Source organism: Phoca vitulina, unplaced genomic scaffold, assembly GCF_004348235.1.
Source record: "Phoca vitulina isolate PV1807 unplaced genomic scaffold, GSC_HSeal_1.0 scaffold27, whole genome shotgun sequence".
NCBI classification, from domain to species: Eukaryota; Metazoa; Chordata; class Mammalia; order Carnivora; family Phocidae; genus Phoca; species Phoca vitulina.
Window position 1 is genome coordinate 20397506 of NW_022589730.1, and position 27354 is coordinate 20424859.

General features: G+C 36.2%; 1 protein-coding gene across 3 annotated transcripts; it reads right to left on the minus strand.

Annotated features, from left to right (window-relative positions):
• Positions 1–1120: 1120 nt before the first annotated feature.
• On the minus strand, positions 1121–26477 carry POLI (DNA polymerase iota). 3 transcript variants are annotated; one of them, XM_032422770.1, is made up of 11 exons: positions 26309–26397; positions 25515–25661; positions 24827–24937; positions 22261–22425; positions 19238–19390; positions 17142–17378; positions 14945–15123; positions 13520–13611; positions 11164–11294; positions 5041–5246; positions 1121–3252 (listed from the first exon to the last, which is right to left on the minus strand). In XM_032422770.1, coding segments are annotated over exons 2-11 (2094 nt in total). In that variant the 5' UTR covers positions 25516–25661; positions 26309–26397; the 3' UTR covers positions 1121–2433. The 3 variants fall into 3 exon arrangements, with proteins under 3 accessions (XP_032278661.1, XP_032278660.1, XP_032278662.1); XM_032422769.1 differs by lacking the exon at positions 25515–25661 and having other exon boundaries at positions 26309–26477; XM_032422771.1 differs by lacking the exons at positions 5041–5246; positions 25515–25661 and having other exon boundaries at positions 26309–26477.
• Between the last annotated feature and the right edge of the window lie 877 nt (positions 26478–27354).

Genomic DNA, 27354 nt, shown 5'->3' on the forward strand with positions numbered 1-27354 from the left:
CCCTGACAGCAAATGCCTGCAAACCACCTTTGGAGACAAAACCTTGGGACAGTAGCAAGGTCAGGGAGCTGAAAATAAGACAAACTAAGACAACTACATTCAGGAAGGACCCTTCAGGGGGCTACAGTGATACCAAATGGGTTCGTACTGACTCACTGGAAGCAAATGCAAATCATATCTGAAGGGAAGCATGCACAATTTCGGTCCTTTGTCTTCCCACAGACTAAACTCAGCCACACACTCAAGGAAACAGGCTAATCGACAGGTACATGACAATATCCAAAAACTTACTTATAAAGACTTAAAATATTGAAATGACCAAAAATAGAATATAAAATATTTGAGTTTTTAAAAATTAGAAACGGACTTATAAAAGGCTATAATGAATAAATGGGAAGATCAGAAAAAGAATCAAATGAAAATATAATTATTAAAATTAAAACCATCATTAGTGTTTTAAACAGATCAATGCTGAAAAACAAATTAATGAACAAGAGACAGAGCTGATGAAATTAACCAAAATGCAGCAGATAAACAAGATGACAAAAATTATGAGATTAAGGGACATGAAGGATGCAATAAGAAAGTCCATAATTTGTGCAGAGTCCTAAAAGAATAGAAAAGCAGTATTTGAAGAACTAGTGGCCAAATGTTTTACAGAACTAACATAAATTGAAAGAAATGGGAAGCCAGCATATATTGAGGATAAAAAGGAAATTCACATCTCCAAACATTATATTAAATCTGTAGAACACCAAAGGAAAAACAAAAACAAGGATTAAAAGGAGATGGAAATAAAAGATAAACTAGAAAGTCAGAATACAGAAGCACTAAGATGTTAAAAGGCTAACTTAAAGCCACAGAATGAGTAACAATGCTTCGATAATACCCACTGCATTCTCACTTCAGAAAGTGTACTTTAACTATTTTATTCTCTTTTTAAACTGGCCAAAACTGTTTCACTCAACCTTTTTTTTTTTAAACCTTTCTAGTTGCTTAATAATTTCTGGCTGAAATAATACAAGGATTATTAGAAAAAAATTTTAAATGTATTATCTAAAAAAGTAATATATCCTTTTTATCAGGTTAACAATCTTACCAGTATACTACATGTCGAAAATTCCATAGTCCTTGATCCAGAATACTAAATATTTGCATATGAGTAACTTTTGAGGTTCTTGCTCTAAGTTATTGTTTTTGATAACCCCAAACTCCCTGTTAAAAATCCTTGGTTAGGAAATTTTCAAATTTCAAAAAATCTAAAACTAAGTTAAAACTTCTTACCTAAAAGAAAGTATCTTTCCGTTACTCTTTATTCACATTTGTATACTTTATTTTTATCATTTTTTCTTTAGATTATATCTGCAAAGGTTATGAACTCGAGAAAAGGACTCTTCCGAATCAGTGCTGAAGTATACTTTGATGTGTTCTAGAAACTTATGTTTTGCAAATTATAAGATGTCCACAATCTTATACCCAATTTTTAACCTTGCAGGCAAAAGGGGAAGGCAATTAACAATGGGAAAAAGAGAACACCTATCGATTTAGTAATTGTGCATATTTGTTGTGGATATGACATCCTTAATCTCATCTCCAAAAATAAGATGCAAAAACATCTAATCATTACTTTAAAACCCTACACAGATGAGCCAGAAGGAAATGGACTTCTTCCATTACCTAGCATTCTTAAAAACCTATCACATTGCCTTTCTGGTGTCCATCCTTCCCTTAATCTACCTGGATGGAGAGTTCCTTCTAGTTCTCTACAACATGGACACTCCCCTGCCCAACTTCCCACCTGGCCCCTGCCACACCATTCAGTCAGTATTTACTGAGTGCCTTCTACATACTAGGCACTGTAGTAGGTTCTGGTGTACTCAGAAGCATGAACTGGATATACGTTGCTTTGGTATTTAAAAATCATTTTATTAAATGGTACATAGTACATCAGTCAAAGATATCTGAATATTTAGTAGTTGGCAGTAGAATTTCTTATTTGGAAGTTTCCTAATGGGCTGAATTTCTTGAGCCATTCCATATTTCACAGAAAAAAAATTCTTCTTTGCTGTCATAGCAATGATTTGGCTAGTCTATTTTTTACACATAGGTGTATATCTCTCCCCCTTCCCCCCCTCCCCAATTTATGGGAAATGTACAAATACTAACCATGATATTCTTTTTATTGAAAAGCAATATAAAATAGCTTTAGATATAAGAAGATAATTTTACATTATTTCTTCTGTTATGAATATTTTTATGCTTTGTGCCAGAATTTACGTCCCATAACTACACTTGCTTTTATCTAGAACATTTTATATTGGATTTCTACATTATTGAATATTATTAGTGTTTAATTTAGAGGAGCTTGATAAACTGCTAAATCTGAGAACAATGGCTTTTCCTTTGCTTTCTAGACCTTTTTTCTGAACATGCTTATTTCTGTACAATGGGCAAATCTGACCCTGCTCTCTTCCAGTCGGCCAACAGCTCTTTTTGTACCTCTTCTGGTAGTTCGTAGAAAACTTCAGGATCAATGTCAGAAGGAAAGGTAATTTTCTCATCACTAAAATCTTGCTCTTTATTTTCTGTAAGTCTTTCATGATGAGAGACTGTCACTGTTGATTCCTTATGGCTATCTGTAGTACGGTTTTTGAAGAACAGTCGCTCACTCTGCAAATTTGGAAATGAATGGAAAATAGATACGGCAGGGTTTGTATTTGAAAAATGAAATCCTTGAGATTGTTTAGGTCCTTGACTCATTCGTTCATCTTTTAATCTACTGTCTACATAATGTGAATAATCCTTTTGGCTAGACGGAGAAGAGGAACTACCGCTATTTAAACCTGATGTTCCTGGTTCACAGGGAGACACAGATGATATCTGTTTACTATTGGATAAATGATCTGTAGGATTTAAGGGACTATCTTGCATTTGTTTTGTAGAAAAGAAAGATAATACTCCTCTAGAGGCATGTAATGTACAACTCAAACTTCCTTTGCCTTGAACTTTTTCTCCAGATTTTCCAGAAAGGATTTCTTCTTGAATATCTACTGGAAGCTGCTTAAAGACTTCTTGGTCAATACCTTCAGGAAGTGAGCAGAGTGGGAATTCATCACTGTCTTTATCTTTAGAAAAATTAGTATCTAGTGGAGCCTCCCCAGTTCTTGTACTTTCAATTCTTCCAGATGGTAGAAAATCCCAATTTGTTTCTTTGTCTTTGGAAAAATCCTCCATATGACTGTCTTTCATTTTCTAGAACACAAGAATAACAGAGTAATTTAAGATATCTGCTATCTTTTAAATATTCATGCTGCTGAGGAGTACTATAGCCATTATCTGACCAACATGTTTCTAACCTACTCAATAATTTCATTCCTTTTGGCCAGTTCCAAACAACTAGGGATGATAAACCCACCACAATTAGTCACACTATTGTGTGCATCTTTATTCACTATTCTAGGGAGAGATTTCCTTCCTAGATAGCACTGAGCCAGAAGATAGGTAAGTGTTTGGAAACTTAGAAAGTACCTTAACAATCGTGTTTTCAAATTTACAGTTCTGTGAATAAAGGAATGGTAGCCTAGAAAAGTAAATGATTCACCTATGGGTATCTAAAAAATATATATATGTTAGAGCATCAAGGGCTGGTTTTCTCAAAATCCCTATTCCGAAGTGTAACATTTAACAGAACGAAAAAAATATATTTCTATGGTAAAATCTCAACAACAAAATGAAGATATAATACTGTTTATATTTACATAAAATAAAAATTTAAAAACACTTTCAGTTCTAATTTGCATAATTTTTCTATGTAAATTTTTCACTTAAATTTTCCCTCTAGTTTTAAGCACCATGAAAATGTATACACAATCAAATATAACTCAGGAAACATCAACACAACAGTAACTGCAATAAAAGTAAAAGGAGAAGAGATCTGGGACACTATATTTACTGTATGCCAGACATGTACAAGGTACTTTTGCTTATGTTTACCTCTCTAATACCACTATAAAGACTTATAATTCTGATTCTACCAAATAAGAGGTAAAAAGTAAACTCCTTTTTAAATTTCAGTTAATAAAGGGAATAAAAAGGGCCACAGAAAAAAAAGTAATTTGAAGAGGGCACTGATTCACTATTTCTGTAACAGGATCCCGTTCTCATTTTAAACTGAAATGTAAATGAAAATATTACTGAAATTATACTGATTAAACATTAAAACAAAGAAAATAATAAAAACATTTTGAATTAAGAGTTAATTGTAGGCAAGCACAATTTAGTAAAATATGATTTTTTTTTAAAGCATCCCATATTTAGTAACTAGAGGTTTGCTAAATGGCCATAAATATAAGGTTTTGTTTTAGTCACTTGGAAATATGACCGGCCTCTGCTTCTTTACTGCCACACTCTTAATTTCTACAATTGTAGAATGAGTAGTCATATATCAATCTTGTTATCAAAATTCAATGTAATTTCAAAACCAAGAAAAAAATTTTTTTAAGATTTATTTATTCGACAGAGCGAGAGTACACAAGCAGGGGGAGCAGCAGGCAGAGGGAGAAGCAGGCTTCCTGCTGAGCAAGGAGCCCGATGCAGGGCTCGATCCCAGGACCCCGGGACCATGACCTGAGCCGAAGGCAGACGTTTAACTGACTGAGCCACCCAGGCACCCCGAAAATTTAAATACTTTAACAAAAACACTGGGGGGATGTGGTAGCTTATATATAAATTAATAGACAAAAAGATTTTATTTCCAGTATCTAGAAATATTTTTTTATTAGCTAATCATCATATTCCTGTTGCTATAAAATGTTTTAACACCTCCAAAACAAGGAACCTCCATTATGGTTTTCTCTTTTATCCAGTGATGCTTATGTTTTCTTCTTAGATCACAGTACAGTAGCAACCATAATACGAGAAGTAATATACACAAGTAAGTCATTCAAACAATATCATCCAAAAGACTCTCTAAATTATATCAATGGAACACAAACTTAGATTTGTAATTTAACCACACAAATTCAACAAGAGCGTACTTACAAAACTGCGCTTGCCAGACCGTGAAGTTGTTGATAATGATGGTGTTAAATAATAATCAATAGTTCCTTTCTTAGCAGTATTTAATGCTTTAAGGTTGCAGAGGCACACACTTAAAAGGGTAAGATGAAACGGCATCTTCACATTCACCATATTTCGAAAAAGTTTCATAAGTATATCAACCATTGGGGTCATCACATCGCAATTTCCTAAACAAAATGTTTGAGAAGACTGTATCTAAGCACATTATGTCATAATTAATATTAAAAGCTTAATCTAATTTATATTGCTTAGATTAAGAAGTTAAAATCCTAAACAGTATCATTGGGACATCCTGACAGTATATACTACACTGGGACAATCTCAACACTAATACTAAATGCCAAATAAGGTAAAGTTTTCAAATGATTTGAAATATGGGACTTCCAGTTATGGGAGTGTGATCAGATCAGAAAATCTTCTCCCCATAAAACTATAATAAAACTGGAAAACATTGTCAAAAACAACAATTTTGAGGATCTGAAAATGGACCAAAGGCAAATAAATTGAGAAGCAATGATTTATAACAGCTAGTAGAACTTAGATGAGAAAGGAGGAGACAGCAGCCTTACTGGCTGGGGTTGTTCATATCTTGCTCTACGCAGTAGTCCTGCCAGGGTGAGGCTGGCTGTGAGAGCCAGTAGCTTTGCTGTCAGAGAGGACAGACTTGATTTGAGGCAGAGGGCAAAAGCCCATACCCAGGAGTGTTTGCAGTAAAGTGAATAAACTTGGTAGGAAACAACTGGGGAAATCACACAGCTCTCTAGCCTGAGGTTGCAGTTGTGGCTGGAGTGAGTGAAAAATCAGTGGATGAGCCATAAATTTAACCATATCTGGAAATGAGAGAACCATACAGGGACTGGATAAGCTCGCCTCACAACCCCAGCTGACTGGGAGACTGCATGCACATGGAGGGGAGGGGAGAGAGGGCCCAAGCTCTCTACACATCACGGACGGGAATGGCAACAAGCATACATGGACGATGCAAGAAGGCTACAGAAAATAAAAGCCAAGGCAGAGTTGAAAATGGCCTAAATTTTGAAAGCACTCTCCAACCCATGCACTTATCTATTGACAGAAGGCACAAGACTTTCAGGCTCTAGCATTTGAGCAAAAGCTTTGACCGGTCATCGGCTAACCACTAAACTATGCAGACACAGAGGTAACCTAGGAAGCCAAAATAAAAAATTAAAATTAAAATTAAAAAAAAAAAAAGCTAAACAGAGAAATCAGAGGCTACACATCACAGGGGACGTAGATTCTGCAGCTTAAGTTCAGACAAGTTAGAAAAGGAAAAGAAAAAAAAAAAAAAGCCCACAAGAAGAAAATCCAAATCCAGAGTTGCTAAAATACATTATCTAAAATGTCCACTTTTCAATAAAATATTATAATACATGAAGAAACAGGAGTGTGAGTCTAGTCAGGAGGAAAAAGCAGTCAATAGAAATTGACTTTGAGTTGGATTTAGCAGACTTCAAAGTTGCTACTATAGGTATGTTCAAAAAATTAAAGGGACACCTTGGTGGCTCAGTGGGTTAAGCCTCCAACTCTTGATTTCAGCTCCGGTCATGATCTCAGGATCCTGAGATTAAGCACTGAGTCAGGCTCCACACTCAGCAAGGAGTCTGCTTCTTTCTCTCCCCCTCTGTCCCTTTCCCCACTCATGCATGTGTGCTCTGTCTCTCTCTCTCTCAAATAAAAAACAAAATCTTAAAAAAAAAAAAAAAAGAATTAAAGAAAACCATTTTAAAGAATTAAAGTAAAATATGAGGGTGCCTAAGTGGTTCAGTCGGTTAAGCATCTGACTCTTGGTTTTCGCTCAGGTCATGATCTCATGGGTGGTGGGATCAAGCCCGCATTGGGCTCCACACTCACCAGGGAGTCTGCTTAAAGATTCCCTCTGCCCCTCTCCCCATCTCACTCCCTCTCTCTCTCAAATAAATAAATAAATAAATCTTTAAAAAAGTAAAAATAAAAAATAATAAAATATGATAACTACCAAAAAAGGAGAATCTCATAAGGAAACAGACTCAAACATACAAACAAACCAAATGGAAAGTCTAGAGTTAAAATACAAGTTAAAATACAAGTCTAGAGTTAAAATACAAGAAAGTCTAGAGTTAAAATAAAAGTCTAGAGTTATTTTGGTTTACAGTAACCAAAATAAACAAATAAAATCACTAGATGGGCAATGGCAGCTTTGAGATGACAGCTGAATCAAGAGAACTCGAAGACAGCTCAATAGAAATTATCCAATCTTTGGGTGCCTAGCAGGCTCAGTGGGTAGAACATGCGACTCTTGATCTCAGGGTTGTAAGTTCGAGCCCCAAGTTGGGTGTAAAGATATTTAAAAAAAAAAAAAATTATCCAATCTAAAAAGAAGAGAAAAAAAGACTGAAGAAAAATGAACAGAATTGCATGCACCTTTAGGTTATTATCAAGCATACCACCATATGTGAATTGAGAGTCCCAGAGGAGATGAAAGAAAAAAAAGGGCAAGAAAGACTATTTGAAGAAATGAGAGCCTAAAACTCCCCAAATTTCATTAAAAAATTAATCTACAGAATCAAGTTCAATAAATCCAGAGAAAGATAAACACAAGATTCCACCCTTAGACACATCATGGTCAAACTGATGAAAAACAAAAACAGAGACAAATGACTCATCAATAAAAGAGAATAACAATACAACTATCATTATAGTGCAGTACAACTCAGCTCCAAATTCACCCTTCAGTACCTGCTCTGTGATAATGCATTAGACTCTAAAATTTTTCACATTGAATATGACATTACACCTTGTCATTAAAGAACACTGGAAGACCAGGAAGAGAATCTTCCTGGTCCAGGAACCTGTTTCCTGGTTCCATTAATTTCCAATGTACTGTTATTTAATTTTGCTTTCTCCCATTACATGGTTTGTTTGTAGTACATATGTGTGGGGACACCTAAGAGTGCTTTCTATACTACACACATGTGGAACACTCAGTCCCTCAGCAACCTCGAGCCCCAGCTTGAGCTTAGTGACTCTGTACCATGGCACTACCAACTTAAACACCATACATACCAGGACAGTGCCCCCACTCATTGTGCACACCCACCTAATAGCCTTGACTTGCCTCTGTCTCAGAGGGTTGTTTCCTCCAGGTCTTCCTATGCAGGCACCATACTTTCCACCTTTGCACTAGCAGAATACAGATACCTTCAGCACAACCATCTACCAGGCTCAGCTTACCTGCATCCTAAAGGGTTGTTAACAGAAGTTCTCCCAATACGAACACTGCATGCTCCAACCCACGCACTGCCTCACCAATGAGCAAGCTCCCAACATCCCAACTCCTTCTGTGTGCCCACCAACCAGCCTCAGCTCACCCACAGATCAGAGGATGGTCTTCTCTTTGTCCAATAACTATGGACCAGCTCTGGGCCAGGTAATTCAAAGGATTTCTCCACCATCCAATGTTCTACAACCACACCTTCTCTTTAAGCGGTAGAGGGACTCTCCTTTCTAAGTTTGCCCTTCCTTGGGTACTTTTCCTCAGCCCTTGGGTACCCCTTAAGAGTCCTCTTTATACTTTTATAGTCACTCCCCTAACACGGTTTAATAATTCTGTGGAACTTTCTCTATTTAAATTTTTGTGTGGTTATTCTCTCCTGATTGGAAGGAGACTGATAAAACTATTAAGAGCTGACTCCTCATCATAAATAATGGAAACCAGAAGACAACAGAATGGTATATTCTAAGTAGGAAAAGAAAAACAGTCAAGAATTCTTTTTTTTTTTTTTTAAGATTTTATTTATTTATTTGACAGAGAGAGACACAGCAAGAGAGGGAACACAAGCAGGGGGAGTGGGAGAGGGAGAAGCAGGCTTCCCACGGAGCAGGGAGCCCGATTAGGGGCTCGATCCCAGGACCCTGGGATCATGACCTGAGCCGAAGGCAGACGCTTAACGACTGAGCCACCCAGGCGCCCCTACAGTCAAGAATTCTATATCCAGACAAACTGCCATTCAAAAATGCTATATTGGAGTCTTCCATAAATTTTAGTTAGGTAGAATGGTTTGATAGTGTTGCTCAACTCTTCTTTTCAAACATAACTGGTGCATTTTCCAGGACAGACCATATGCTAGGCAATAAAATTACACTCAATAAATCTAGACAGACTGAAATTACTCAAAATATGTTCTCTGATCAGCATGAAATTAAAGCAGAAATCTACAGCAGAATGAAATTTGGGAAATCATCAAATATTTGGAAATTAAACAACAAATTTCTAAATGAGCTTAGGGGTCAAAGAAGAAATCACAAGGGATATTAGAAACGATTTTGACCTTAATGAAAAGGAAATACAACAAATGTTATGGAATGCAGCTAAAGCACCAATAAAAGGAAATGTATCACTTTAAACTTGAATTACTAGAAAATAAGTATAAAACAAATAATATAAGCTTCCATCTTAACAAACCAGAGGGAAAAGGACAAATTAAACTAAAGCAAGCAGAAATAAATTAAAGACAGAGCAGAAATAAATGAAATAGAAAGTAGAAAAACAACAGAAAAATCAATGATACCAAAAGCTGGATCTTAGAAAAAAATCAATAAAACCTTTGAGTGAGGCCTCACTCAGATAAACCTTTGCTAGAATGATAAAGAAGAAAGGAGAATACATGCATTACCAAAATCAGGAATGAAAGAGGAGACATCACTATAGATCCTACAAAAATTAGAAGGATAATAAGGGAATATTGACAACTTCATGCCAACAAACTAGACAACTTGAGTGAAATGGATACATTCGTAGAAGATAAAAGTTACCAAAACTGATACAAAATAAATAGAAAATTAGAATAAACTTAAAATAAATAAAAAATCAAATTCCTATTTTAAAATCTTCCTACAAACAAAAGCCCAGGACCATGAATAGCCAAAAGAAATTCAAAATAGAACAAAGCTGGAGAACTTACAGTATTTAATTTTGAAACTTATAACAAAGTATCAGGGTGGAACTGATATAAGGATAACCACATAAATCAATGAAATAAGAAAATCAAGAAGTAAACTTCTTTAGAGTCAATTAGTTTTTGACAAAGGTGCCACGACAATTCAAGAAAGAATGATCTGTTTAACAAATTCTGTTGGAACAACTGGATATCCACATACAAAAGAATGAACTAAGCCTCTTATCTTACACCATACACAAAAATTTACTCAAATTAGATCAAGTGTAAAGCTTAAAACTATAAATTTCTAAAAGAAAACACAGGAGGAAATATCTGTGACCTCTGGGTTAGGCAAAGAATTTTTAAATAAGACACCAAAAGCAGTATCCATAAAAGAGAAAAAAATAAACCACAAAACATAATGAAATACCACTGCAAGGCCATAAGAATGACTATAATAAAGTAAACTGACAATACTAAGTGTGAGAGAGAATATGAAAGCCCGGAACCCTCATACACTCTTGGTAAGAATGTAAATGTTATACTCACTTTGGGAAAAAGTTTGGTAGTTTCTTAAAGTTCAACTTACCATATAACCCAGCAATTCCACTCTTTGTAATCTACCCAAGATAAACAAAAACATGTATCTGCCCAATGACTTGCATACAAATATTCATAGCACCATTTTTCATAATAGCCAAAAAATGGAAACAATCTAAATGCCCATAAAGAAGTTATCTTGTGCCATAAAATACATCCTCTATTAAACAACAACAAAGTTTTCCTGTAAAAATTCCTGATAGAATGAAGGTATGTAATAGCTCACTAACTCCCTGTGAAGATCCTCCATCTTTGGATCATATTTCTAATTCAAAGTTTGTTTTTTTAAGAGTTCAACCTGCCAGGCACCTGGGTGGCTCAGTTGGTTAGGTGACTGCCTCTGGCTCAGGTCATGATCCGGGAGTCCCAGGATAGAGTCCCCCATCGGGCTCCTAGCTCAGCGGGGAGTCTGCTTCTCCCTCTGACCCTCTCCCCTCTCATGCTCTCTCTCTTTCTCTCTCTCAAATAAATAAATAAAATCTTAAAAATTAAAAAAAAAAAAAAGAGTTCAAACTGCCAATTAAATTATTAAAAAATTAGCCCATACCTGTCCCTAACTTCTGAATCACATGAGATGGAATAGGGCACTGACGACTCTCACGGCTACAGTGATTCTCAGATGAATACCGACGGATTATTAATCTGATTGTATGTGGCTTCCTTCCATCTTGGCATACTCTAAAAGGAAAGAGAAAGGAGAGATGTTTTTATCTATAGAGGTATCAGATTTAGTAACCATAACAATTATAAATATGGTTGATAACTAGGCAGTAAGCAATAAAAGTCTCTGAATAGCCCAAACAAATTTCACCACATCTATGCACCAAAGCTCAAATCTTAAATGTAAGGTCTCAGGTACCATTCAGAATTGAGTGCAATCAGGAAAAGAACAGAAATAAGATATAATTATAACAAGTCATTTTATAATCCAAGTCCAAACATAACTAAAAGCAACATATAAAATTGGCAGGAAATTAAAGAAACTAAGGGACTTATTCACTGGCAGAGGCAAATACATGAAAAATGACAGATTCTTTTTACACAGGAAAAAATAAGATTACAAAAAGAAAAAAAAATTTAAATGAGATAACTTTTGTCAACAAGCACTCCCTGAATAGACCTAAAGAACAGTAATATCACCATTATATGGCAAACAAGAGTAATAGCTTGAACGATCAATTATATACTATATTTAAGTAGTACATGTACAGGCATCTTAAAAAGTGTTACATTCAAATGGTCTTGGTTTCAGTGTTGAAAACAAAAGTTTTAACAAGATAGAAAATTCACTTAAAAAGCAGAAAATCTAATTACTAGAATAAATGTCATTAAAGTGATATTTTGCTTTTTATACGTATGGCAATGCATTAAAAAATCACAAACACAAAATAAAAATATTGTACATTGTTAACCTCACTCATATTGAAGATTTTGAACTGGAAAATTTGGGTTTTTATAAATGATTTTTTTCTTTATTGCTTTATCACAAAACGTCTTGATTGCTGCCTTACTAAGATAATAAGATATCTTACATGGTTCCTGTAAACATGTTATTAGCTTAAATATCTTCCAGTTAACCTTTTTCTATTAAGTCATCATACAATTTAAAGAGTATTACTTGGTTCCTATAACTAATTAAGACATACTAGGAAAAGGTTATATTCTAAGCAAGCTTAAACTAGAGGGAAAACACATTCACACAAACACAATCATTTTTTTTTGCCAGTCACTTCAATAGTATTATACCTCAGTCACTGAAATAAGGGGCCATGGTGTAGAAAGGGAATGGAAAGCAGAGATAAGGATAAATGGTTCATAGTTGGTCATTTACAGGTTTAGAGCACCTAGCCTCATTTCTGGGTTGATGCTTCAAATATAAGAGTCTATGAAATTGTGGTTTCTCTGCATGCAGAACTCTTTCTAATGGCCAGGCATTTCATAGTAGTCTCACATTTAGCTGAAGCAGAGCAGATGACCCAGTTTCAGAACAACACTCACAGGCCCAGCCTGAGTTGTATCACTGGAGCTGGGTCATTCAGCGAGCCCCAGTTGCACGCAGCAAACGAGTTGCACGGCTCTGCTCAAGACATGAGAACCACACGGCATGTGAGAGCAAAGCTGTAGGAAATTTTACCTCATCAGTTTACTGAGACTTAGTCATCTAAAAATCTTTGTCTCTAGTCAGAGTTAGCCATCTTACGCTCATTTACAGAAGTACAGAAGTACAGCTGCTCAAAACTGTTAGACCCCTGACACCTTATTTGAGTAATCAAAGAAATGGGAGGAAAAGAGATAATACTCTTCTATGGAACATTGAGAAATAGATATAGGATAGTAAAGGAGCATCAGAAAACTAAACATCTTGCTCAGTTTATGCTATGCTATTCATATACTCATAATCCCAGCTGACATGTTCATGTACTTACAGACCAGTGCCCTGCACACACCACACTCTGACTGCTCACACACAGCCCCACTGAGCTACTCCTTTGTCTGAGTCCGTTTTCTTTTATATAGTCTGAGGCAAAGGAGATAATGAGGGTTCTACTTTCTCCATCACTGGTGTCTTCATAATTTCCTATCCTCAATCATCACAAATTTATAGGTGTAGAGATTCTAGATATCCATAAAACCCTCTTAGGTAACTATGAGCAGCTTAAGAGCCACAGTATAACCACAATGTTACCAAAATTAAGACTAATGGGAACAAATGAATTAAATTTAGTTAAGAGCACCTGTTACTATAATTGCAATAGTTTATAATGTAGAGAAATTCAATGATATATGATCTCTCTTTACACTGTTCAGTCTCCAGTTAGTCTATAAGTTCTAAGACAGAACATCAACTATACCTTCCATATATCTTATACAGTATAGAATGATATGGCAAAATGGAAAATCACCTGTTCAAAAGACTGGCAAGTAGTTCTTCAATCTTACTTTTAGCTTCGACTTCTGATGAACATTTTTTAAATGAATCTTCTTCACTAAAGGACTACCAAAGAAGCACAAATAGGTATTATTGTAAAGCCAAATAAGCATATCCAGTTATGAGTGTGCATGCCAAATGTTCAAACATTCTTTACTAACTTTCCTCTCGTGCTTAATTTGAGCCGTTTAGTTCACTTTTATATTAACTCTTTTTTATCTGCAAGTTATTGTACTCCACTAGAAAGTCAAGAAAATTATAAAGTTCTAGTACCAACTCCAAGCTTTATTCTACGATTACAGTGAGGCTCTTAATCTCCTAGCACTTGAAACTGAGTTTAACCTTGGACACATTATTTAACCTTTCTAAAGTATAGTATCTTATCTTTAAGAAAAGAACAGGAGAAAGGAAAAAAGGTATGAACAAATAATAGTGCTACCTACCTCGAAGCTTTGTTGTGAAGATTAAATGGACTAAGGTATATAAAGCACTTAGTAAAGTGCCTGTCACATAGGAAAAAAAAAATCAATCAGTGTTAACTAGGTGATTATACCTGTCTCCATTTCCTAAATCACTAGACTAATTGGCAAACAATATTTCTTAAAAATTAAAGTATTTTGCCAAATGTATGCAACACAGGCTGTTAAAATTAAGTGATATTTAATCAAGGTAGCTAACTTGAGACAGAAATACTATTTCTTAGATTCAATTTAAAAATATTTACTAATCTAGGGGTGGCTGGGTGGCTCAGTTACGCATCCAACTCTTTTTTTTTTTTTAAAGATTTATTTCTTTGACAGAGAGAGACACAGCAAGAGAGGGAACACCAGCAGGGAGAGTGGGAAGCACGCTCCCCGCGGAGCAGGGAGCCCAATGTGGGGCTCGATCCCAGGACCCTCGGATCATGACCTGAGCTGAAGGCAGACGCTTAACGACTGAGCTACCCAGGCGCCCCAGCATCCAACTCTTGATTTCAGCTCAGGTCTTGATCTCAGGATCATGAGTTCAAGCTCCAGCATAGAGCCTACTTAAAAAAAATTTACTAACCTGGGGCACCTGGGTGGCTCAGATGGTTAAGCATCTGCCTTCGGCTCAGGTCATGATCCCAGAGTCCTGAGATTGAGCCCCACGTCAGGCTCCCTGCTCAGTGGAGAGCCTGCTTCTCCCTCTCCCTCTGCCTGCTGCTCTGCCTACTTGTGCTCTATGTCTCTTTCAAATAAGATAAAATCTTAAAAAAAAAAATTTACTAACTTAATAAATTAGCCTTCTCATAGGAAAGAGATCATATACTAACCTAGTAAGCAAATTAGAATAGTAAGAACATAATACTAAAACCAGAAATCTTTATCTTAAATAATGTGACAAAGAGTACTCAATTAAAATAAATATCATCATGTACCTGAGGTGGTCCTGAGGGCGTCACAGGTGAGTTATCTTCTCCAAAACTGAACTTCTGGATACGCTGAGCAACTGAAATTCCTAACTCCTTTTCTAATATTTTGGGTGAAAAGGTTTGAAGATCAAGCACACTACTGATACCCAGCGCTTCAAGACGTTTGGCAGTTTTATAGCCAATACCTAGACAAAAAGAAATACAGTGTTACAGTAGTTTTTCTCCTTAAAGCTAATTAAAATATTATAGAGATATACCAAACACATCCTTAAATTCCATCATGAATATTTTGCTAGGATTAAATTTTATTGAAAATTAGGCTGTCCTTCTGCTCAGGGCCTCTAAAATGAACCACTTTGAAAACCTCACAACCCTAGTACAACATAATGAATATGGAGACAACCAATAAATGCTGTCTTGATAAAATGAAATGTTGACCACCTGTTACATAATACTTTGGAAGTATTCAAGAATAAGGGTTATTATTCATGCAAAGAAAGACTGTCACTACAGCAACAAAATTAATTAGCATGTGCTAATCGGCTAACCCGATTCCTACATATAATATCACACATTTATCCATAAGTCATATCTGGCAATATTTACTATCCCAAAAGAAGAACCAGAAAGCAAACAAACAAAAAAACCTACTCATTAACAAAACTTTAAAAAGTTCTCGCGCTAAAACTCAGTCATACTTTATCACCTTACCTGAGATGATCAGGTAATTTACTGCCCCTTTATTTCTCTCATTTAAAAAAAATTTAATTTTACAGTATTTTGATCTTCCTGTACAGTAAAAGAAGTAAATCAAAGGCAATGGATGTGGAGGAGAAATTTTTTTTTTTAAGATTTATTTATTGGGGCACCTGGGTGGCTCATTCGGTTAAGCGTCTGCCTTCGGCTCAGGTCATGATCCCGGGGTCCTGGGATCGAGCCCTACATCGGGCTCCTCGCTCGGCGGGAAGCCTGCTTCTCCCTCTGCCTGCCACTCCCCATGCTTGTACTCACTGTCTCACCCTCTCTGTCAAATAAATAAATAAGATCTTAAAAAAAAAAAAAAGATTGATTGATTTGAGAGAGAAAAAGAGCACAAGCGGGAGGGGCAGGAGGAGAGGGAGAGAAAAATCTCAAACAGACTCCATGCTGAGCAGGGAGCCCCATGCTGGGCTCGATCTCATGACCCTGAATTCATGACCTGAGCTGAAATCAAGAGTCGGAGGCTTAACTGACTGAGCCACCCAGGCACTCTGTGGAGAGAAATTATTAAAGTATTGTGTCAGTTATTTTCACAGCTGAAATAAAAGAGAGCTGCCAATTTGGCAATAAGAAAAGAGAAAACCTGTAAATAAATAAACAAACAAACAAACTCAAAAAGTGAAGCCAAGTAATAATGTTATATTACAACCCGACATAATAACTGTCTTCAGAACACAGACTGAGAGTCATCCAGAAAACTTCAGGTTACACTTATACTACATTAACGAAGGCAAAAACATTTTGTAATCACACAAATATGGGTTAAAAACACGAAGTTATGACATCTAAAGGTTCAGTTGCCTTAGAACTTCACTTCCACAGAATTCTAACATCTTATTCCCCAGCAATGCCATAGAAATGAAGTTTAACATATCCCTTATTAATGGTCTATAAAACCGTATTTGATCTTCAAAGATAGAAATTTGCCCCATGACCTGAATAGGTCACTAATCCCCTCAAGAAAAGTAGTTTCCTCATCTTTAAAATAAGAACTTGGCCTAACTGCTTTGGAAGGTCCCTTGTAGCCCTAATATTTTCTGTATAATCCCAAAGTACAGTAAGTAAAAGGCCAATGCCCCTCTCGAGGTGCAGTGTATGGTGTTAAGAATATGAAGCAGGGATTGGAAATAAAGGACCGTGATTCCAGGTTATAACTTTCATGATCATATTCAAACTATACAAAAAGTAGGTGAAACTAGAAAAGTACATTCATAGATTTCCTAATCCAGATTCCCTCTAGAGAACATTAGGGTTTTGGGTTTTCTCCAAGAGCCAAGTATACAGACTCTAAGAATTAATAACATGTATCTATAATTTTTTAAATTAAAAATACAATAAAATTAATATAGTTTTAGAATATAGTAATATATTATAGTAATATAATATAGTAATATATAATATAATAATATAGAAAAACTATATTTTTCAACTATAAACGTCTTACCAGGCATTTCCTTTACATGGCTCAAGCTCTGAATGAGAACTTGAGAACTTTCAGGTAATAACACTGTTTGCTGATTTGGTTTAAAAACACCAGAAACTAATTTTGCCAGTAATTTATTAGAAGCCACCCCAGCACAGCCAGTGAGCCCCAGGTGATTATACATGGCTTCCCGCATTTCCGCTGCAATCTGAGATCCAACAAGTAGTCTGATGTGCACGATGTCATGCAGGTTTATATCTATAAAAACAGCCAATATCATTAAGTCACCACAAAAATTTTAATTTTCTTTTTTACAAATGAGTTTAAAAAGGGCACAGGGCTTCACCTATATCCAACCCCCCCCACACACACACAAACACCACCATACTGTCACCCATTTAACTCATCTCTTTCATTCTTCATAGGAATCCTGTAAAGTAAATAACTTCCAAAAGTGAATTCCATGTGCCTGTGATAGTGAATGCATCCTGGGAGTGCTTAATGATTAATAGATTATGAAAACTGATGTCTCATAAAAAAAATTCCTGACACTAGTAAAACTTTTACTTGTGTTTAACTGTAAGCAAGCATAAAAGTAGAAGTATTACGCTAATAACAGAGCTAACATTACAGCTTTAAAGATCTGAATCTAAACTTTACACACACTAGCTATATGTGCTACTGAAAATAATTCTGAGTCTGTACATAGTTTAAGAGATCTTCTATGAAAAGTGTAGGGAAATTATACAGAAACAAATTTTCTTAGGGGTGAAAATGCTATTAGAATTATATGAGACTGTCCTTATCCTCAGGAGTATTTACAGATGAAGTGTCATGAGTCTGCAATTTACTTTTAAATGGCTCATCAATCAACCAACCAATCAATCAAGAGGGAGCAAGATAAAGTAAATGTAGGAAAATAACAATGGGTGTATCTACAAGGAAGGGCATAAGTGTTCTCACTGTACTACTCAACTTTTTTGTAGGTTTGAAAAAATTTTTTAACAGAATCTTGTGAGGAAGGATTCATGAAGAATCAGACATTTTCTTTTTAGGATATAAAACCTAGATCTCTGTATTATGTTCTAACAAATACTGAATTTGCTTTAAAAATTATAAAGAAACATACTTAGAACCTTCTTCTATTCAGTCCCTATAAGTGACAAAAGAGCAGGTCCAAAGGACACATGAAAAGCTTCGTGTCCTCTTCTAGAAGAGAACTGTAGCTCTACCCCTTTTCTTCTTTAGTATCAGGATGGCAGAGAACTAGACTGGAGATTGATCACCAGCTCTCAAAAAAGGGGGATAAGAGGACACATATGCTGAGACCTAGGCCAAGAAGGTCAGGGCAAATCTTATATAAAAGCAGACTAGCACATCTTCCATGTGGTATGATATGGAAGTCACCAGCAGAGTTACAAGAGGTTTTAAAGTCTAACAGATATTCACTGGGGCTTATTGAAGCTTATTTTCAAAAGCAAATATCTCTGGAAATTCCATCAGTCATTTATACTTTAATATGTGAAGGAGATGGACCATTCTGTTTTCTTGCTAATAGTTGGCAAAGATTATCAAACTGACTGAATATGAGTTTGCAAAAGATGGCAGGTAGGCCTGGGCAAGCTTCCACAGAGGGTAACTCAGGAACTCAGAGAGCAACATGAGTGTTTGATGCCTGGCGGAACAGAAAGGAACAAGCAAAAGATGCAACAAAAGACAAATTTAGTTTACCTCAAAATTTTGCTTAAAGACAGCTTTAGGAGAAGCAAAAATTATTCTAAAAAGTATATTATTAAGGCAACTCTTATAACTAAAGGATGACCTAAGGAAGTATGGCTCTTAAAAATGGTAACACACAAACTGTGTCAGAGAAATGAAAAGTGCATGGAGCACTGAGCTACACATGTCATCAAAATCTCACTTTCTGCCTACTTAATATGGAATACCAATACCTAATTTTAGTCATTTGAGACAGGTCACTGAAATATGGCTATACCTCCAACAAAAGCCATAAAATTTTCAGAAAGATAAAGTCAACTCGTTGAACTCATTGAATTCAGTGAACATTAAAAAATGTTGGTACTTTGAGTTACTAAATAGAGTAAGAATACACTTACACTGATTATTATATACATGACCCAACACAGTCAGTGCTGAAAGTTCATCACTTTGAAGCTGCTGTAGTCTCTTCTCAACCATTTCTGTTAGATCCACAAAATTTTCATCAAATCCAAGTCTCTCAACAACCGGACTAAATTCTTCCAACAACTCTAAATTGAAATATTGGTGCACAGATGTTAACTAAAGTCATAACTAAAGTGGATTTAACTATTTTATGCTGAAAAATACGTCACATATGTTAAAGGCTTTACATATATTCACAGTTCCATGATATCTTTAATAAAGTCCCCCATTAACCGGATTTTTTTCCTATACCACATTTTGAGTAAAGGCAATATTTTCCAACAAAATAAGTCCAAAATGACATTCCCTGGACAGATGCTTATAGCAATATATTTAGCTCAATCTCCTATACCTATAATTTCTATACCTGTAGTACATTATATATCAATGCTTACAGTTCAGTACGATTTTGAAACAGTGGTTCCAAAGAGTAAATTACAATCAGCCTAGAAAAGCAGAGACAAGTAATAATACACTCTACCTGTATTTTCCACAAGTCTTAAAAAGACAAAACAAATAAAATGTAAAACTTCCGGGGCATCTGGGTGGCTCAGTGGATTAAGCATCTGACTCTGGCTCAGGTCATGATCTCAGGGTCCAGGGATCCAGCATCAGGCTCCACATTCAACAGGGAGTCTAGTCTGCCTCTCCATTCCCCCCACTACTGCGTGCATGTGCTCTCTCTCTCTCAAAAATATAAACAGAACTTCCAATTACTGGGGCACCTGGGTGGCTCAGTCGTTAAGCGTCTGCCTTCGGCTCGGGTCATGATCCCAGGGCCCTGGGATCGAGCCCCGCATCGGGCTCCCTGCTCGGCAGGAAGCCTGCTTCTTCCTCCCCCACTCCCCCTGCTTGTGTTCCTGCTCTCGCTATGTCTCTCTCTGTCAAATAAATAAATAAAATCTTAAAAAAAAAAAAAAAAAAAAAAAAACCCGCAAACTTCCAATTATTACTGAGTCAAAAAGAAAAGTCACTTTGATGTAGAAATTAAGCTCTAAGAACTTATGTCATGGATATCTTCATAAAAGTATGCCAAAATTTCTATATGAAAATGTCTACTGAAGCATATATTTGGAAGAGCAAAAAGTAAGTAACAGCCAAATTAATCTGTCACTATCAGGAAACCATGTAATTTATCATCCAACATAAGACATTTTTTGAATGAAAAGAAGTGCTTTAATAATTATGTAGGGATAATAGGAATAAAGTGGGACACTCTGTCTTCATATCACTAAAGGACTGGTTAAATGAGTATGGAACAAAATACAATGTAGTACTATGCAGGCACGAAAAAGAATGAGGCAGAGCTAATATGAAGGATATGAGAGCTCACCAAGAGGCACAACTGTATGTATAACCTCTTCTGTGTAAAGATTAACTTCTTCATATTCAGAAACATACAATTTTGCATGGATGCACAAGTGATATTTTCAGAGTAGAGTCTTATCTTTGCTTGGCTATCCCTTCTTCTCCCTTCTCCCATTTCACCATGCTCTCTCCAGAAGTTAATTAATGTTAAAAACCTAGTATACATCCTTTCATGTTTCCCTTCCTATTTATACACAGGCATATATATATGTGTAAAGGGAGGGGTTTGGGCCATTGTTTTACACATATGGAACAATATGACATGTTTTTGCATCTTGCCTTTTACTCAACAAGGCGTATCTCTCTGAGTCAAACAGTATAGCACCAATGCATTCTTTTTAATGCCTATATAATATTCCATCATAGAGAAGTCTTATTTAGCCATTCTCATCCTGATGAGCATTTGTTTTTATTCCGTATTTTTATCAATTATGAGCCATGCCACAAGAAATATTTTTGTACATATGTTCTCATTATTTTATTCCTATTGAATAAATTCCCAGCAGTAGTATCACAGGGTTAAAAAATATAGTATGTATCTCTAATTTCAAAAAATGTTTCTATATCACTTTTTGTAAATGTATAATATTTTGTTTCTACTTTCTCTCACATTATTTTTTGCAAGTATGATGGACATAAAATAATATCTCACTAATTCAAATTTCCTTAGCTACTAATGAATTTGAGTATTCTCTTTCCACATAATTGTGGACATTGGGTTTGTTCTTTTTGTCAACTGCCTATTCATTTCTTTCATCCATTTTTCTTAAGTATCTTTTTCTTGTAAACTTGTAAGGGCTTTGGGTATTATATTTAACACTTTCATCTGAAAACTGCTACAATTTTTTATAAAAGAACAAGCAAAAACAAAGCAGAAAAGATAAACAGTTGATTCTTTGATTCTTATACATTTTTAAATTATATATATTTGCAATATACCAGTACAAATGTGTTTTCATTTTTCCTGTAATTTACTAAAACTCTAAGATTCAAACCCAAACCTTAATAGGGAAGAGTTTATCTATACAGATATTTAGTCTGTGTGTGTGTGTATATATATGTATATATATACACACAATCCAAGAAAAATTTAATATACCCATTATTTCTGCTGATAGTTAACAAATCTAGTTTTTAATTGTTAATCAAACATTACAGAAGCCTTTCCCAACTACTAGTGCATCAGAGTACAGATATTTCCTCATAATTCATTTAAACTTGTTATTTAAATTTAAAATAAAATAAAAAAATATTTTACTTTCTTGCATTTATCTTTTGTATATCTTTCCATTTTCTTGTTTCCAAATTTTGTTTTACATTTTTTCTCACATTTAACATTTTTCTCACATATAAACACCAGTCACAAGAGACTTCAAATTTCTTCCAACTATATGTTTTTTTGTCAACATTACTCATATAAAGCCATTCTCTTATATAAAATGTTTTTAAAAGCAGGCAAGATCCAAAATAAAAGTTATTAGCAAAAAGAAAGTGATTTATGGCATTTTAGTAATTAAAAGTTTCATGTAGTGAATGAGCATCCTATATACAAATTAATGCTGAAAAGTATATTGTCCATGATCTGTACCTGTAACCTTATATGACATCTCTCTGTAACGAGTCAAATCTTCTCCATTAACTAATACCAGCTGTGGACATTTTTCTTTTGCATCTCTGACATTCATAAGTTTCTTAACTCCAAGTTTCCTAGCTTCATAGTTACAGGTAACCACCAAAAATTTCTGCTGAACTCCTATAAAATAGGAAATATTTTATGAGAAAAGTGAGCAAGATTAAAGAACCATTTTAAAATAAAATTTACTAATTCCATATTATAATTGTAAATTGTAATGCAATCTATTTTGATTAAGAATAAAAAGCTCTATTCACTTGAAAAGCATAGCCTCCAGGGGCGCCTGGGTGGCTCAGTCGTTAAGCATCTGCCTTTGGCTCAGGTCATGATTGAGCCCCGCCCCGCATGGGGTTCCCCGCTCTGCGGGAAGCCTGCTTCTCCCTCTCCCACGCCCCCTGCTTGTGTTCCCTCTCTCACTGTGTCTCTGTCAAATAAATAAATAAAATCTTTAAAAAAAAAAAAAAAGCATAGCCTCCATTCATCAAGGTTCTATGAAATTTAACAAAAATTATCATAAATCAGTATATTCTCTGGAGTCTTCAGTGAAAAGATACAAATAAAATCCATCTAGGATTTTTTTCCAGACAATACAAACCAGGTTAATTTATATTGAATTAACTCTCTCTGTATATAAAGTCTAGGCCATGTTTCACCAGAAAAATAAAGCAGATGAAAATAACTGAGTACAATTAATTACCGGTTTCTGCTAGAAAAACTTTCCAATGAATATAAAGCAATGTTCTGTTACAAGTGCTAACCTATAGTTATTATTAAAGATCTCCCCCCGATAAATGTTGTAATTATTGAACTGTTCTTCACAGCAATTTGTAGAAAATATTAGCCATCATTAGTGAGCCCCCTCCTTATCAAAAATGATTAAATTATGATCATCTACAGACTATAAAAACTCTAGCTTACTAGTGGTGGCTTAAGATCGCTGAAATTAATTTTCTCTTTACACAAGTTGACCACTTACACTGTAAAAGTAATGGTCATCTAAATGTAAAATACAAACATATAGAAGAAAAAAAAGGGTTATGTCCATTCCACCAATGTAAGACATAGGTTTCTAAAATGTTGATATTATAAACAGGGCAAAGTAATGTTATTTCACATAAAGATTTGTGATATATCAGATTATGCCCCAAAATAGAATCTCTAGGTCAAAAGTCATAATTTAAGATTAATCAGTGAACTGTATAGAAAATAGGATTGGTAACTTCCTCAACTAAAAAAGCAGTCTTTTAATACAGAATTAAATTATATGGACTCACCATTATATGTCACCAGCCCAACTTAAACAGTCACACATTTGTTAAGCATAACTGAAAGACTACTTCTGCTTTCTCCCAGAAACTTTCAACATCACATTTCTCACTTCCAGATAATCATTCATTCCTGTGTCTTAATTATATAATACTTTTTTATTGAGCATTATCTACATAGCATCTTCTGTTATACTGCTACTAATTACAAATGCCTTTAGGAGAAAACTTACATCCTCTAATCCTAACTCCTTGAAACCCATGGGAAATTTAAAGATCCTAGACTGATATTGGCATACCAAAAACTAGTCATCCCTTTGTTCTTCTTCAGTAAATCAACTAGGCTGGGTTGAACTGGGATTTATCAAAACCAAATGAGGCACAAGAGGTTAGCAGCAGGTGAACCAGAGTTGCTCTTTATGCTTATACTAAAAGATAAATTCTTACTACATGCATAAAAGAAATTTTTGGAAATTTAAATGACTTTTCCAATTTAAGATATACATATAATAAAAATGTTAAAATAAGCCAACAGGGGCGCCTGGGTGGCTCAGTTGGTTAAGCGACTGCCTTCGGCTCAGGTCATGATCCTGGAGTCCCTGGATCGAGTCCCGCATCGGGCTCCCTGCTCGGCAGGGAGTCTGCTTCGTCCTCTGACCCTGTCCCCTCTCGTGTGTTCTCTCTCTCTCATTCTCTCTCTCTCAAATAAATAAATAAAATCTTTAAAAAAAAAAAAAAAAATAAGCCAACATATTAATAAGTAAATCTTCAACATAAAATTTCTCTTTGCCTTTTATTTAAAAAGATACTTATTATTTATGGAAAACTTACACTCAATATGCCTTAAGTATTTAGGGGTCTATTCAAAATTGGACCTTTTTGTCATATGTTACACAATCCAAGAGTTAATTTCAAAAGTGGAGAGGATAGATGAAAACGTCCATTAGAACGTAATGACTTTTTTTGAGATAAGAGGATTATAAAATTTCAACCATTGAGAACAAGATTAAAAGTTTATTATGGTCTTTCCGTTCATGTGTTCAGCTGGCTATACTAGTTGTATAAAATTCACCATTTATTAAATAAGGCTTATAAGTTTTACACCTGGTAGTGAAGCAAAGTTTACTGTCTATTAAGTACCTTGAGAACTGCTTCCAAAATCTTAAATATGGTTAATAAATCAGAATATAATCAACATAAAGGAATAGCTAATACTCTTATACAAAATGAAAATTATTATTAATGTCCAAAATTACCTAAAGGTTTGCCCTTCAGTTCCGGATTTGAAATCATTTCTACTTGTGCATAAAAGCAATCCAGGTCCACGTGTACTATGACTCTGGATGAAGAACTTCCTTCTGGAACCACTTGACCATGAACCAATGCAAAATATGCAAAGAAACAGAAAAATACATTCAGGCTGCTTATCATCTCTGAGCAATTGGCAGTTCCTTAAAACATGGTAACTGAGAAAGAAGAATGCAGATTTTTTTTCCTGGATTCATGTGTCAAGGCATCTAAAAATTATAGACATGAGAAACTCCATCTACAGTAGGGTCTTCAGTCCTGTTTACTTAGTATTTCTTTGTGCACTCTATTTTTCTCAGGCTAGTAATAACTTTGAGGCAAAAAATCTTGATCAATAATAGAAGATGCAAAAGGTAATCCTATCACTTGGAAGTTTCTAACAACATTTAGATTAAATCATAAGGGGTAGGAAAGTTTAAACACTGATTTCAACCAACTAAAAATTATTCTAAGTGGCACGTTCTTAAATTAAAAAAAAAGTAATAATTGTAAATACAAAATGGCAGAAGCCAGACCTGTGGGTTCCAGTGGACTATATTTAGTGCCCATATGAGAGAAGGATTATCTAGTTCTGTACTGAATCCCAAATACCTAGAAGAGTGCCTGGTATATAACAGACTACCAATAAATACTCACTAAATTAGAAGAATGAGTAAATATTTCTTGAATTTTAAAAAGTAGCTCGTCAGGGGTGGGGAGTGAAGGCGGATAAGAGGAGATTCCAGCTCATAACCAGTCAAAAACAAGGAAGGATAAGCGCAATGTGGTATTCTGGTCTGGATACTGGAACACAAATTTTAATGGAAAATACTGGTAAAATCTGAATAACGTTTTTACTTTAGTTAATAGCATTATGCCAGTGTTCACTTCTCAGTTTCGACAGATGTACTATAGTCATAGAAGACATTAACATTAGGGAAAACGCTTCTGCAACTTCTGTAAGTCTAAAATTATTCCAAAATTTACAAGTTAAAGGGGGAAGGGGAGGCCGGGAATTGGAGCCTTGGCCCCAGGCCCTGGGTTTGGGCTGTACAAGGTAGAGCCCAGAGGCTGGAACAGGGTCACGGAGAGGCGGCCACTGCAGATGTGCCTCGTCTTCGGTTGTGAGCCCAGCCTGAGTCCCAAACTCTGCCAAGTGGGCGACAAGGTTCTCTACTTCTACCTTACACCGCCCGGGCGCCTCTTCCGCCTTCACCGGACAGTTTGGGGGATCACAAATGCACCCTCGACTATCATAACTGACACGCCCACCCTCGTCCTATTCAAGCGAAGCCAACCCTTTCGGGATCTTGGCCATAAAACACCCGGTAGCGGAGGCCAGCTCTCTCTACCAGGCCGGGAAAACGAAAGAACAGAGCGAGGCGGGGACGGTCGCACCCCGATGGCCGCCGCCGCCCCTGGCCTCCGCCCGCCCCGCCCTTCTCATTTACACCAAGTGAGGCCGCCGGGCTCCTCAGGCCCGGGCGCACCGGGCGAGCCGCCTGTCTCCCCCGCCTCCACCCGCTCCATGGCCTGCGCCGCGTCCTCTTCCTCGTCGCCGCCAGCTTCCTCCGCGGGCTCCACCCCCAGCTGCTCCATTCCGCCGCGGCCAACCGCAACGCAGCTTCCGGCCGCTTCCGCCCGGTCTCCAGGGAAACCGCGAGCGGACCGCCCCCAGCCGCTTCGGCCTTCACGCCTGCGCAGTCCGGGCCGACCAGGCAGTTGCCCGGAGGGGCGCGCGTGCTAGGAATGCTCTCGTCCCACGTGCTGGGGTTCCTTCTCGCCCTGTCAAGGCCGGAAGTGAGGGACTGGACTCCCTAACAGCTTTTTTTTATTTCCTTTTTTTTTTAGATCTTTGGAGTTCGTCCCATACCACAAATTTTAACTTTTTATCTTTACAAAGAGGCCAGCCTGTTCTCCCGATAACTGTTAGCAAAATTGGTAACCCTTAGACACTGAACGATTTATGGTGATGGAGGGTGGGAGAAAGAGTGGGAATTATGGTAAGAGCAAGGCGGCCATGTAAACTAATATGATTAGCAAGTATGTTAAAATTTGTTGCATTTCGTTTGTTGTTTGATTCAGACACTGTGACAGATTAGACCCCTGAATTCTTAATCATCTAAGGTCAAGAGGGATGTGATATATGCGTTTTGGAATCAGATGAAATTTCCAGTCCAGACCCTCCAACTTGCTGACTGTATGACTTTGGGCAGGTTGCATAACTGCTCTGAGCTTCAGTTTCGACACGGGGGGGGGGGGGGGGGACTTGTTTTCAGTGTCTTGAGATTGAATGAAAGAATGAGAACTAACATATACTTTAGTATTCCCATTTATGTAAAACACCTGGCACATAGAAGGTGCTCAGTAAATGTTAATTCTCGTTGCCTTCTGTTAAGATGCTTGTGTGCCTGTGTGTGTGTGTGTGTGTGTGTGTGTGTGTGTTCCAATAGAGGAAATTTGGACATTTCTCTGTGTATCTATGTTTGTACACAGT